General features: G+C 46.3%; 1 protein-coding gene across 1 annotated transcript in view; it reads left to right on the top strand.

Annotated features, from left to right (window-relative positions):
- The window catches only part of GRIK5 (glutamate ionotropic receptor kainate type subunit 5), a 34,502-nt gene extending 20,913 nt beyond the window's left edge, over positions 1 to 13,589 (top strand). The window contains exons 12-19 of the mRNA XM_070950084.1: positions 3,236 to 3,349; positions 4,561 to 4,670; positions 4,997 to 5,170; positions 7,137 to 7,302; positions 9,510 to 9,735; positions 10,303 to 10,431; positions 11,337 to 11,458; positions 13,233 to 13,589. Of these exons, the coding sequence (XP_070806185.1) occupies positions 3,236 to 3,349; positions 4,561 to 4,670; positions 4,997 to 5,170; positions 7,137 to 7,302; positions 9,510 to 9,735; positions 10,303 to 10,431; positions 11,337 to 11,458; positions 13,233 to 13,589 (1,398 nt within the window). The remainder of the gene's footprint in view (positions 1 to 3,235; positions 3,350 to 4,560; positions 4,671 to 4,996; positions 5,171 to 7,136; positions 7,303 to 9,509; positions 9,736 to 10,302; positions 10,432 to 11,336; positions 11,459 to 13,232) is intronic.
- The last annotated feature ends 205 nt before the right edge of the window (positions 13,590 to 13,794 follow it).

Here is a 13,794-nt window from a genome sequence, read left to right as displayed (position 1 = left end):
ATTCCGTCCCCAATCCAGTGGAAGGTTACTGCAAAATCCCCATTTCCTCCCGATCAGCTGGGACTCGGGAGGCAGAGAATAGATGGGGGCTGGGCCAGGCAGAATTTTTACTACCGGTTCTCTGAACTACTCAAAATTTCCGCTACCGGTTTTCCAGAACTGGTCAGAACCTGCTGAAACCCACCTCTACTCCTGCAACTTGGCGGGGGAGTTGTTGTTGCCCTCTCCAGGCTCCGGAGGCTTTCTTCGAGCCTCCGGGAGGGCGAAAACAGCCTCCCCAGGCTCCGGAGGCCCTTTGGAAACGAGAAATGGGCCCATTTCCGGTCTTCCCAAACTTCCGGTAGGCCCGTTTTTTTCCTCCCTGAACCTCCGCACGTGCCCTGCACTTACCTGCATTCAAAATGGGCCGCGTGGGGACTCCTGGGAGGGGTGGGATGGGGTGGGCGGGGCCAGCCAGGAGTGGGATTTGGGGGTTCTCCGAACTGCACGGAATCTTAACTAGAGGTTCTCCCGAACCCTTGCGAACCCCCAGCAGCCCACCCCTGCCTGAAGATGTAGGATGCAGGTTGCAGGAAGATCAATATATCCCAGCTTGGTGTGTCAGCAGCTAAAATTGGAACTGTTTTTTTCTACATGGCCATTCTTTTCAGAAAGCGGTAGGCTTTTAATGGTGCTTTTTTTCTCCTATCCCCTCAAAAAAGTCAGCTCTATCCTGCTAGATTAGCTAAAATCTTTAAAAATATGTCTAGCAAATGTTGGAAATGTAGCCCACAAAACGGGCACATTTTATCATTTTGTGGTGGATTTGTTTCAAAGCAAAAAAAAAATTATCTCTTGGGCAAAGATACATAGGTGGTTAGAAAAGATGATAGGAAGACATGTAGATTTTAAACCTGAATTGTTTTTATTAGGCATAATATCAGAAAAACTTGATAAGAAAAGTATGTATTTATTAAAAGTATGTAATATTTATTTTATTTATTAGTCATATTTCTATGCCGCCCACTCTCTGAGGACTCTGGGCGGCTTACCCCAAAGACAGTATACTAAATAGCCTATTGCCCCCAACAATCTGGATCCTCATTTTACCCACCTCGGAAGGATGGAAAGCTGAGTCAACCTTGAGCCAGTGAGATTTGATCCACTGATTGGCTGAACTATCAGTCAGCTGAAGTAGCTGCAGTACTGCACTCTAACCACTGCGCCACCTCGGCTCTCTATATTATTATAATATTACATGTCTTAACAGCAGCGAGGATTGTTTTCGTGCAATATTGGAAAAATGAAGATGTACCACGAGACAAAGAAATAGTCAAGAAGATGCTAACTAGATTGTGAAGAAGTGGATAGATTGACACTGAAAATGAAACAGAAAGAGGATGCAGAATATTATCAATCATATTATTACATATTTAATATCAAAAATATTATTCATTTTACCAATGATTGGAAAAAAGGGGTGGAGACTAAGAATGTAATTTGCATTGTTAAGCAAATGAAATACCCAGACAACACGATGTTTATTAAGCACTAAGAAACGCATTTGATAGAAAATCAATATAAAGAAAGAAAGCTCTGTGCAGCCACAGAAAAACGGTAAATAAAGAGACGGCAGAAGAGAGACTGTGGGTCAGATCTGATAACAGCTCCCTGCAGATAGAAAGCTATTTTGCTAGCAGGCTTGGCTGCGATATTTTCTCAATGATGAAGAGCTGATGCTGGTTTGTTGTTTGCTTTTTGCTTTTATCCCAAAAGAGAGAAACAAAAAAATGGCATCTCTGCTTCTAAGATCTGAATGGGTTAGACCACAATTGAATATTTGTTTGAGGGTGCACTTAGCAAAGTGCCTGGAAAGGCTGTCTACAAAATGACTCACAATTACTCAGTAGTAGGCGAGCCAGATCTGGATTCAAACATTTGGATAAGAAAGCAGCAAGGAGATATTTTCTTGTTGTCTCTCTCTCTGCCAGTTTTGTAGTGGTTTTTGAGGTTTCTGCAAGCAAGATCTGGTAGCTCAGATCAATCATCCTCTTTTAACGACCCCCATAATCCCTTGTGGGGTGGAGTCTGGGCAACTGAATGGAGCTGACTGTTTACTGGCCGGATGCCCTTCCTGTCGCCAATGCAGAGTTATTTTTTTTCAGCAGATATATATCCTCAGTGTGCCCAGGGAGAGAAATATCTGCCTTTACCTAGGATCGAACTCACAGCCTCCTAATTGTGGGGCGAGAGCTCTGCCTCTAGGCCACCGCACCTGGTAGCTCAGATCAATGGAGTTAAAATAATCAAAGGATTTACAGATAATCCTTGATTTACAATATTCATTTAGTGGCTGTTCAGATTACAACGACGCCCTAAAAAGCTAAGTATGACTGTTTGTCATACGACTGTTGCAGCATCCATTTTACGCCCTTTCTTGTCACAGTTGTTAAGTGAATCACTGCCGTTGTTAAGTTAGTGATACAGTTGTTAAGTGAGCCTGGCTTCCTCATTGACTTTGGCTTGTCTGGAGGTCGCAAAAGGTGATCACATAACCCCGGGGCACTGCAAGCGTCATAACTATGAGTCAATTGCCAAGCATGTGAATTTTGATGAACGGACGTAAGTGTGAAGCAAGGAGATAAGTCACTTTTTTTCAGTGCCGTTGTAACTTTGAACAGTCACTAAACGAACTGTCATAAGTCGAGGACAACCTGTAGTCTTTGCTTGAGTTCCAACCAAGAGTGGGCTGCTGGGGGTTCGCAGGGGTTCGGGAGAACCTCTAGCTAAGATTCTGTGCAGTTCGGAGAACCCCCAAATCCCACTCCTGGCTGGCCCTCCCCCACTCCTCCCCTCCCAGGAGTCCCCACGTGGCCCGTTTTGGATGCAGGTAAGTGCAGGGCGCGCACGGAGGTTCAGGGAGGGTGAAAAACGGGCCTACTAGAGGTTCGGGAAGGCCGGAAACACACCCTTTTTCGGCCTCCAGAGGGCCTCCGGGGCCTGGGGAGGCCGTTTTCCCCCCTCCTGGATGCTCGAGGAAAGCCTCCGGAGCCCGGAGAGGGTAAAAATGCACCTCCCCTTCCACGGTGCAGGAGGCCGACTAGGCCACACCCACCATGGCCACGCCCACCCAGCAACCGGGCAGAGAATTTTTTGAAGTCCACCCCTGCTTCCAACCAGCCAATGAAAATGTAGAGAGCAGCAGGCGTCACTCGGTGGACGTGACAGTGACGTTCCCTGTGCTTTGCTTTTCCAGAAAGCCGATCTGGCGGTAGCTGCCTTCACCATCACAGCTGAACGGGAGAAGGTCATCGACTTCTCCAAGCCTTTCATGACTTTGGGAATCAGCATCCTGTACCGTGTACACCTGGTAGGCACAACTCCGTCTTCAAGTGGAGGGTTAAAGGAGAGATCGTTAGTTCTACCGGGACAAGACGTTGTTGTCAGGTTTCGATGTCATCTCAAATAAATTGCACTCCCAAACAATTAATCTTTGCTGAAATATTCCATTTATTGAGTACGACAGATCTGGCCCCGACTTCGTCGTAGCCGATACTAACCCTCTGACCCCCAAACCCTTCCCTTTCCGTTCCCCAATTCTCATCTTCTCATTGGCCATCTTCCAAGTCAGTCTCCCCAGCTTCTGACCTCACCCCACAGGAATGTTCCCCCCTCCCATCCCATCTCCTAGGGGATATTATCTACAGAGAAAATAAGTAGGTGAAAAGTCAAGTCTCGTCTTTTTATGGCAGCATCAGAATGCTGACATTTGTAACGAAATTGCGCCTAGTAAATATAATGCTGCATTTATAATGCAGGACTTTCCTCAGCTTGGAAACTTCCAGATGTATGGACCGCAACTCCTAGAATTCCCCAATCAGCCCGGAATTCTGAATTCTGAAACGAAGTCCAGCCATAGAGAACCAGTTTGGTGCAGTGACTAAGGACACCGGACTAGAAACCAAGGCACTGGGAGTTCTAGTCCTGGCTTGGACACCAAATTAATGGGGTGACTTTGGGCCAGTCACTCTCTCAACCTTAGGAAGAAGGCAATTGCAAATTATTTCCAAAATTCCCCCTCCCAAATCCCAAAACAGTGCCAGGACTTTGGAGGTACACACCAGGGGTGAAATGCTACCGGTTCAGATCGGTTCAGCCGAACCGGTAATGATGGCGGCGGGTGGTTCGGAGAACCGGTAGCAATGGCAGTGCTAGGCTCTGCCCAACCGCCCGGTCGTCATTACTTCCTGAGAAAGAGAGAGAGAGAGAGAAAGGGAGAGGGAGAGAAAAAAGGGGAGAGAGAGAGGGGGGAGAGAAAGGGAGAGAGAGAGGGAGAGGGAGAGAGAGAAGGAGAGAGAGGGGGAGAGAGAAAGGGAGAGGGAGATAGAGAGGGAGAGAAAAAGGAAGAGAGAGGGAGAGAGAAAGGGAGAGAAAGAGAGGAAGAGATCCACACATCTGGAAGTTGGTACGTTTGGGGAAAACGTATTGAATGCAACACACTCTTTGGAACGATGCTCGATATTAGGAAATTCAGAAATGCTTCAGTGAACCTATTCTAATCTTTTTTTTTTTTCCTCATAGGGACGCAAACCGGGGTATTTTTCCTTCCTTGACCCCTTTTCCCCAGCAGTTTGGCTTTTCATGCTTCTTGCCTATCTCGCAGTTAGCTGCGTCCTCTTTCTCGCTGCTCGGTAAGTCCTACCTATGAGAGATTCATCCTAGACTTAAGGCAGAGGTGGGTTACTGCCGGTTCGGATCGGTTCGAGCGAACCGGTAGTTGCGACCTATAAGTGCGCCCACCCACCTGCCCCAGTGCGCAAGTTTTTCCACTGATTAATTGTTCTCACTGTCAGGAAATTTTTCCTTAGTTCTAGGTTGCTTCTCTCCTTGATTAGTTTCCACCCATTGCTTCTTGTCCTGCCCTCGGGTGCTTTGGAGAATAGCTTGACTCCCTCTTCTTTGGGGCAGCCCCTGAGATATATGATATAAATGAGATAAATGTTTCTTCCTTCCACAGGCTAAGCCCTTACGAATGGTACAACCCTCATCCTTGTCTCCGGGAGCGTCATAACATCCTGGAAAACCAGTACACGCTGGGAAACAGCCTCTGGTTCCCAGTCGGGGGTTTCATGCAACAGGGATCAGAAATTATGCCCCGAGCTCTTTCTACCCGTTGTGTCAGTGGTGTCTGGTAAGGAACTGTATGATTAACAACCAAGCCGACTTGGAGAGAGAAATTGTGCAGAGGAAAGCTGCGCAACCTTTTCCCCACCCACCGAAAAGACGGCATGGCGTACAGGCAGTCTTCAACTTACGACCACGATTGAGCCCAACATTACTGTTGCTAAGTGAAACATTTGTTGAGGGAGTTTGGCTCCATTTTACGACCTTTCTAGCCACGGTTGCTAAGCTAACCACTGCCGTTGTTAAGTTAGTCACATGGTTGTTAAGTGAAGCTGGTCAGAAGGTCGCTGTTCTCACCTAGGCTCCCTTAAAAAGCAGGAAGCAGAGTCTTGGTCCCGGCAAAACCCCTTTTATTTACATGACGGTGAATTCCTTTCATTCACAGTCAGCAAGGGCTGTACAAACAGTTTTTCAAAGGAATATTTATCAACACAGACCTTATCTCGCTTGGAAGGCTGCCAGGTAACTAGTTTCCAAATGTAGTACAAGGCAAAACTCGTCACTGAGTCTCTCAGAGTCACAGAATGAAGGAATTGTTTCCTGCAAAAGCCCACTCCCCATTCCCTCCTCTTTAGTTTCCTATGGGAGGGGCCAATCACCTCCAAGATGTGGCTTTACTCCCAGGTAGACCCTTTCTAAGTTGTTCTTGTCTTCTGGCAGCTCTGCGCATGAGCACACTGGGAACAGGCTCCAGCTATTCCTCTGCCTCACTGCTGTCTAGCTCCCTCTCTGCCTCCGATGCAGAGCCCTCGTCCGAGCTTTCCCCTGCCCCCACGACTGGCTCATATTCCTCCCCAACCTCCTCACTGTCCGATTCTGCTGCCAGCTCTGCTGGTCGCCGGCGGGCAACAACACTCGCAAAAGAGATCACATAATCCCAGGACGCTGCTTGTCAGGGAGGTCGTCAAAGGTGGGATCACGTAACCTTGGCAGGGACGCTGCAACCGTCATAAATGCAAGTCCATTGCCAAGCATCTGAATTTTGATGACGTGACCATGGATACAGTGTCATAAGTGTGAAAAACTTAAGTCACGTTTTCCAGTGCTGTTGTAACGTTGAATGATCACTAAGCAAACCGTTGTAAGTTGAGGACTGCCTGTATTTAATTTGCAACAGGTTTGGAAAAATCACAATCACCTTATCTTCTACCTACTTTGAAATATTTTCATGTCTAGGGAGGATGGTGGTGGTGATTGTTGTTGTTTTTCCCCAATCTGGAACACTGTCACCTCTTAAATGCATCATGCCAGCACCTACAGATTTCAACATTTTTTTAAAAGAATACTAATGAGGTTTGCAATCCTTAATTGGTAGCTTAATTGGCACTAAAACTTTAGCTGATTAATCAGTGGGGAGCATTTTTAATTGGTGAGAACAACACTTCATCTGTGGGATGGTACATTAAGGGCATATTGGTTTTGGCATGTTGATGCAATAGGCAATAATTTTTCTTTTTTAAATGATGATTTCCAAGAAGGAATATTGGTATATATCGGAGTGTAGCTTGTCGTGTCTTTCCTTTAAAAATCTCAGTAACGTTTACCGATTTATAATTATAAGTTTTAGGGACGTCCAACTTTGAGTTATCCGTTAAGAGCAGATTATGGGCCACAATTGAACTCAAAATTTCCGTTGCTAAGCGAGTCAATGGTTAATAATAAATAAATAAATAATAATTAATAAATCAAATAAATAAATAAATAAATAAATAAAACTGAGCTTTGCCCCATTTGATGACCTTCCTTGCCGCCGTTGTTAAGTGAATCACTGCAATTGTTAAGTTAGTCACACGGTTGTTAAGTGAATCTGGAAAGTTTTGCGACCGCAATCTTAGGAGGCACATCTAAAGAGGTGGACTGCCAAAACTTGTTCATGAATTAAAAGTTGGAGATGAAAAGTAGAGATTTTTTTTCCTTGTCTCTCTCTCTAAAAAAAAAAATAAATCAAACTGGGTTTCGTTGTTGTGATAAAGGTGGGCCTTCACGCTGATCATCATCTCCTCCTACACGGCAAACCTTGCGGCCTTCCTCACCGTGCAGCGCATGGAGGTGCCAATAGAATCGGCGGATGACTTGGCCGACCAAACCAACATTGAATACGGCACTATCCATGCCGGTTCTACCATGACCTTTTTCCAGGTGAGTGTCGTTTTCTCTTTTCCTTGCACAGCTGGGGCTGCTGAGAGCTGTCTCCTCTAAACCCCTCCCATCGTAGGTGACGGAGGCTACCGGGTGGTTGGGCATGGCAGAGTTTTTGTAGTTCCCCCCCCCGAAGAAGTGAAAAATTGCAATAAAATAAAATAAATAAAATAAAAACTGATGTTGACTACTGTAATAGCTCTCCACTGCCTGCCTGTGTCAGTTCTGAAGGCCATCCTTGTACACCTCTGTGGTGTTTTGATGAGGGCATTGCTTTCTGCTTGATTGTTTGTCTGGTATTCATTCCTTCTTATCTGGGTGTAGGCTGCCAGAGTGGGTGCGTTCTGGACTTTTTTTGTTTGTTTGTTTCTTTCTTTGGTTGTTTATGGTCTCTTTCGAATGGTGTGCAAATGTGGTGTATCTCTATGTGTCTGTTAATGGCTGATTTGCCTGAATGACAAGTTTCCAGGAATTTCCTAATGGTTTTGGGATTTTTGCTTGGTCTAGGAAGCTCACACTTTCCCAGTTGAAATAATGGTTGAGTCTGTCTGTTGACCAGTCTTCTCTTCTCTTCTCTTCTCTTCTCTTCTCTTCTCTTCTCTTCTCTTCTCTTCTCTTCTCTTCTCTTCTCTTCTCTTCTCTTCTCTTCTCTTCTCTTCTCTTCTCTTCTCTTCCCTTCCCTTCCCTTCCCTTCCCTTCCCTTCCCTTCCCTTCCCTTCCCTCCCACCTAACTCCACCCCACCCCACCCCACCTTCCACTCCCTTCCTCTCCTTCCTTTCCTTCCTTTCCTTCCTTCCTTCCTTCCTCCTCCCTCCCTCCCTCCCTTCTTCCCGCCTTCCTTTCCTTCCTTCCTTCCTTCCTTCCTTCCTTCCTTCCTCCCTCCCTCCCTTCCTTCCTTCCTTCCTTCCTTCCTTCCTTCCTTCCTTCTTCCTCCTTCCCTCCCTCCCTTCCTTCTTCCCGCCTTCTTTTCCTTCCTTCTTCCCTCCCTTCCTTCTTTCTTTCTTTCTTTCCTTCCTTCCTTCCTTCCTTCCTTCCTTCCTTCCTTCCTTCCGGCAACCTGTATCCATAGTAACAGCAGCTGTCTCTACTCCGAGAGACCTTAACGAAGGGAAATCAATCATCAGACAAGGTGGCAGGCCTCGATGACAGAAAAGGAAAACCTACACCTGCTTTGCTCAGATCTCTGAAAATTGTTTTTTTTTTTTTTAATCCTGATCCAAAAAGCCTAGCTTGCTGCAAGTCTGCAAGGCCATAGTTATTTTTAACAAGGAGGCTGGCTTGGCCTTGCCATGTTTAAAAAGCTTGGCTTGTATAATTTGTTTTTTTTTGTTTTTTTTGTTTTTTTTTTAAAAAAAAACAAGTTTCTTAAAAGCTGCCTTTCTTCTCTGGTTCTGCCACAGCAAAAAGGGCTCCTGATTTTAATGATAAGCCGAAGCAAACCGAGACCAATTTCCCCCCCCCCCTCCCAATTTTGAGGGATCCCTATTTGTTGGGAAGATAAACTAGATAGGCAGGATGTTAAGGTTATTGTTGTTGTGTTACCAACCAGCAGAGTAGATGGCACAGTGAAACGTTGCTGAGAGCAATGAATAAGAGATAAGCAAACTGGTTTATCAAAAGCTTACTTTATAGTAGAAAAACAGTCTCATAGTCTTTAAACAAATTCCAAGTCTTTGCCAGTAAATCAGTCCAGTAGTTACAGAATCTTCTTACTCAACAAACAGTAGTTGGTTAGAATAACAAACTCACTCTGGTTCACAAACCACGATGGTTGCAGATCCATCCAATGATAACTACAGATAGCACCTCCTCTCAATGATAGCTTATCATCAACAGCAGCATCATAGCAGCAACCTCTCAACAGCATATCATAGCAGCAACTGAACACGTTGCAGTACCTGGCTTAAATATTCTCACAACCAGTAATTATGTGATTACAGCATGACTCAGCATTAAAGCCATATAATACATATACAGATAAAGTAACAGTACACTTATATTGCCTGGACAACATAGTTAGGCTCAAACCATATCCTAACACAGGAGAAGAAATCTATGTCTCTGTTATAAATTGGAAAAAGTTTGCATGGAGCAATTAGTCAACAAACAATAAAGGCACAGAGTGATTCTACTACTCTGTGCCTGAAAACGGTCCTTCTGTCCCGTTGAGGCTCCTGATGTTTTGTCCCTCTCTCTTCCCAATCAGAATTCTCGCTATCAAACTTACCAGCGCATGTGGAATTACATGCATTCAAAGCAACCGAGTGTCTTCGTGAAGAGCACGGAAGAAGGAATTGCTCGGGTGCTGAATTCGAAATATGCCTTTCTTTTGGAGAGCACGATGAATGAATATCACCGGAGGCTCAACTGCAACCTTACCCAGATCGGGGGGCTACTAGATACCAAGGGCTATGGCATCGGAATGCCCTTGGGTGAGCAGCAGTAACTGGCTTGGCTTGGAGGAAGAGGAGGAGCGGGAGGAGGAAGACGACAAAGAGGAGGAGAAAGAGAGAGAGGAGGAGGATGAGGAGGAGGAGGAAGAGGAGGAGGAAGAGAAGAAAGAAGAGGAGGAAGGGGAGAAGGAGAAAGAGGGAAGAGGAGGACGAGGAGGAGGAAGAGGAAGAGGAGGAAGGGGAGGAGGAGGAGGAAGAAGAGGGGAAGAGGAGGAGAACAAGGAGGAGAAGAAAGAGGGAAGAGGAGGAGGAAGAGAGGAGGAAGAGAAGGAAAAGGAGGAGGAAGGGGATGAGGAGGAAGAGGGGAAGAGGAGGAAGAGGAGAAAGAGGGAAGAGGAGGAGGAGGAGAAAGCAGGAAGAAGAGGAAGGGGAGAAGGAGGAAGAGAGGGAAGAGGAGGAGGAGAAAGAGGGTAGGGGTAGGGGGAAGAGGATGAGGAAGAGAGGGAAGAGGAGGACAAGGACAAGGACAAGAAGGAGAAGAGGAGGAGCAGGAGGAGATGATAGAAGAAAGCTGATTGGTGATTTGCCCTCCTCATCCTCCCGCAGGTTCTCCATTCCGGGATGAGATCACTCTGGCCATTCTGCAGCTGCAGGAAAACAACCGATTGGAAATCCTGAAACGCAAATGGTGGGAAGGAAGCAAATGCCCCAAAGAGGAAGATCACAGGGCCAAAGGTCAGAGGTTAACCAATAGTAGAAAACATTAACATTCGTTAAGTGAGTCTGTCCCATTTGACGACTTTTTTTTTTTGCCACAGTTGTTAAGTGAATCATTGGCGTTTGTTGAGTTGGGAATATGGGGGGGGTGTTAAGTGAATTTGGATCCCCCGTTGACTTTGCTCGTCAGAAGGTCGCAAAAGCGGATCACGTGATATGATCCCGTTGCCAACTGTCTGAATTTTAATCATGTGACTCTGGGAATGCTGCAACGGTTGTAAGTGTAAAAAAACGGTCATAAGTCACTTTTTTGTCAGTGCTGTTGTAACTTTGAGCAGTCACTAAATGAACTGCTTGTAAACCGAGGACTACCTCTATTTCATGGTAGGGTTTGTTTTGCAATCCCAGATGTAATTTTGCAAAAGCGGCCTCTTGTGGCCGTACAGTAGATTGCAGGCAGGAAAAGCTCGAACTGCCAAGAGGTGCCTTATCGTACCAAAGTTGCCATTGCAGCTTTGAACAGTCACTAAACAAACGGTTATAAATTGAGGACCACCTGTGCTCCCTTCCCGGAGGGGCATAAGCATCTATGCTCAGGGGTCTCCTATCCTTTTTTTTTTTTTTTTAAATTTGATTTATATGCCACCCTTCTCCAGAGACTCAGGGCGGCTTACAATGCGTTAAGCAATAGCCTTCATCCTTTTGTATATTTATACAAAGTCAGCTTATTGCCCCCACAAACTGGGTCCTCAATTTACCTACCTTAGAAAGGATGGAAGGCTGAGTCAACCTTGAGCCTGGCGAGATTCGAACTTACTTTAATTGCAGACAGCTGGTGTTAAATTACAGTGCTTAGTCTGCAGAGCTATCCAGGCTCCTTGCCTAACAACTTGTATCATTTCACACGTGTTCCTTTACTCCAGGGTTGGGTATGGAGAACATTGGAGGAATATTTGTGGTGTTGATCTGTGGACTCATCATTGCCGTCTTTGTGGCTGTCATGGAATTTGTGTGGGCCACGCGGCGCTCGGCGGAGCACGAAGAGGTGAGTGAAACTGGGGACGGTGGCAGCGAGAGGGGAGAGAATGGAGGGAAGCCAAGGCTAGGAAAATGAATGAAGCCTTACGTGCTTATTATCTATCTATCTATCTATCTATCTATCTATCTATCTATCTATCTATCTATCTATCATCTATCTTTCTATCTATCTTTCTATCTATATCTATCTATCTATCTATCTTTCTATCTATCTTTCTATCTATCTATCTATCTATCATCTATCTTTCTATCTATCTATCATCTATCTTTCTATCTATCTTTCTATCTATCTTTCTATCTATCTATCTATCTATCTATCTATCTATCTATCTATCATCTATCTTTCTATCTATCTATCTATCTATCTATCTATCTATCTATCTATCTTTCTTTCTATCTATCATCTATCTATCTAACTATCTATCTATTTATCTATCTATCTATCTATATCTATCTATCTATCTATCTATCTATCAATATCTTTCTATCTATCTATCTATCTATCTATCTATCTATCTATCTATCTATCTATCTTGTATGCCGCCTTTCTCCGAAGACTCAAGGCGGCTTACAATGCATTAAAAACCATATATAAAAACATTAAAAATTAAAACATTAAAAACAATTAAAACCCATTCATGGCCGGATCTCGCCAAGACACAAGAGCGAGATCAACGGCCCCAGGCCTGCTGGAAAAGCCAGGTCTTCACCGCTTTTCGGAAGGCAAATAGGGTGGGGGTAGTCCGGACCTCAGGAGGTAATTGGTTCCAGAGAGCTGGGGCAGCCACAGAGAAGGCCCTTCCCCCGCGGGCCCGCGAGCCGGCACTGTTTAGCTGACGGGACCCGGAGGAGACCAACTCTGTGGGATCTTACCGGTCGCTGGGAGCTATGCGGTAGAAAGCGGCCTCGAAGATAACCTGGTCCTGAGCCATGTAGGGCTTTAAAGGTAATAAACAACACCTTGAATTGTGACCGGAGACCAATAGGGAGCCAGTGCAGCTCATGGAGAATTGGTGTAATGTGGGTGTACCTAGGTGCACCCATGACAGCTTACAGATCTCTTACAAATTAACAGAGTTGAAAGGGAATTTGTAGGTCATCTAGTCCAGCCCCCCCACCCAAGCAGGAGACCTTACACCAGAGGTGTCAAACTCGCGTCCTCATGGCATCATCACGTGACATATCGGGACTTTCCCCCCCCTTCGCTAAATCAGGCGGGGGCAGGGCCAGCACATGACGCATTGGGCCCGCGGGCCGTGGGTTTGAGACCCCTGCCCTGCCCCCTTCCTGACACATGGCAGTCCAATCTCTTCTTGAAAAAGAGCCTTGGTAGTACAGTGGTCTAAGGCACCCTGTTATTAAGCTGGTTATTAAGACCTGATGCCTGCAATTACTGCAGATTCGAATCTCGCCAGGCTCAAGGTTGACTCAACCTTCCATCCTTTCTAAGGTAGGTAAATTGAGGACCCAGATTGTGGGGGCAATAAGCTGACTTTGTATAAATATACAAAAGTATGAAGGCTATTGCTTAACGCACTGTAAGCCGCCCTGAGTCTCCGGAGAAGGGCGGCATATAAATCAAATTTAAAAAAAAAAAAAAGTGATGAAGCTCCCACAACTTCCTACTTCTTCGCAACCAGGCTTAAGCAGAGAAGGAGCTGAACCACAAAGATCTTGCCGAGCCACAATTAGAAGTGTGAAAGGAGATGAGGCGTATCTGTGACAAAAAGGTCCCTTTGAACTCTGCTATTCTGACTGTTCTCCTTTTCAACCTCCTGCAGATCTCGGTTTGTCAAGAGATGCTGAGGGAGCTACGTCACGCGGTTTCTTGCCGCAAGCCGACTCGCTCCCGACGGCGACGGCGTCACTACCCCATCCGCGGGGGCCTTTCGCTGCGATCTGTCCGGGAGATGCGCCTCAGCAACGGCAAACTCTATTCGGGGACTTTAGTGACAGAACCAGGCCCTCAGCGCCTGCTGGAAGACCCCCCCAGGCCTTGTACCCACGTCCGCATTTGCCACGAGTGCCGGCGCATTCAGACTCTTCGGGGAGCTCCCCCACCGCCCCGGGGGCCCCCGCCGCCTGAAGAAGGCACTCCACGGAGGGGAGCCCCCCGCGAACTCAACGAGCAGGAGTGACCGCTCCCTGCCCTAGCTTTTGGGGCCCCTCCTTGTTGACCTTCCCTTCGCTCGCCGGCGGAGGTGCCTCCAGTTAAGAGATGTACGCTATGCGTATGCCCTGAATGAGGGACCCAAAACTGGGAGGATCCACCCAGCCCCACACAGGGACCCTTGCCCTTGGGGGCTGCGGAGGTTTGCAGCTCTCCTTCCAAGTGGCCTGGAG

Source organism: Pituophis catenifer, unplaced genomic scaffold (genome assembly GCF_029215685.1).
Source record: "Pituophis catenifer annectens isolate HBS135680 unplaced genomic scaffold, rPitCat1.0.hap2 SCAF_9, whole genome shotgun sequence".
NCBI lineage: Eukaryota > Metazoa > Chordata > Lepidosauria > Squamata > Colubridae > Pituophis > Pituophis catenifer.
Note: the sequence above shows the minus strand (reverse complement) of the source record. Positions and strands in the feature narration are given on the sequence as shown.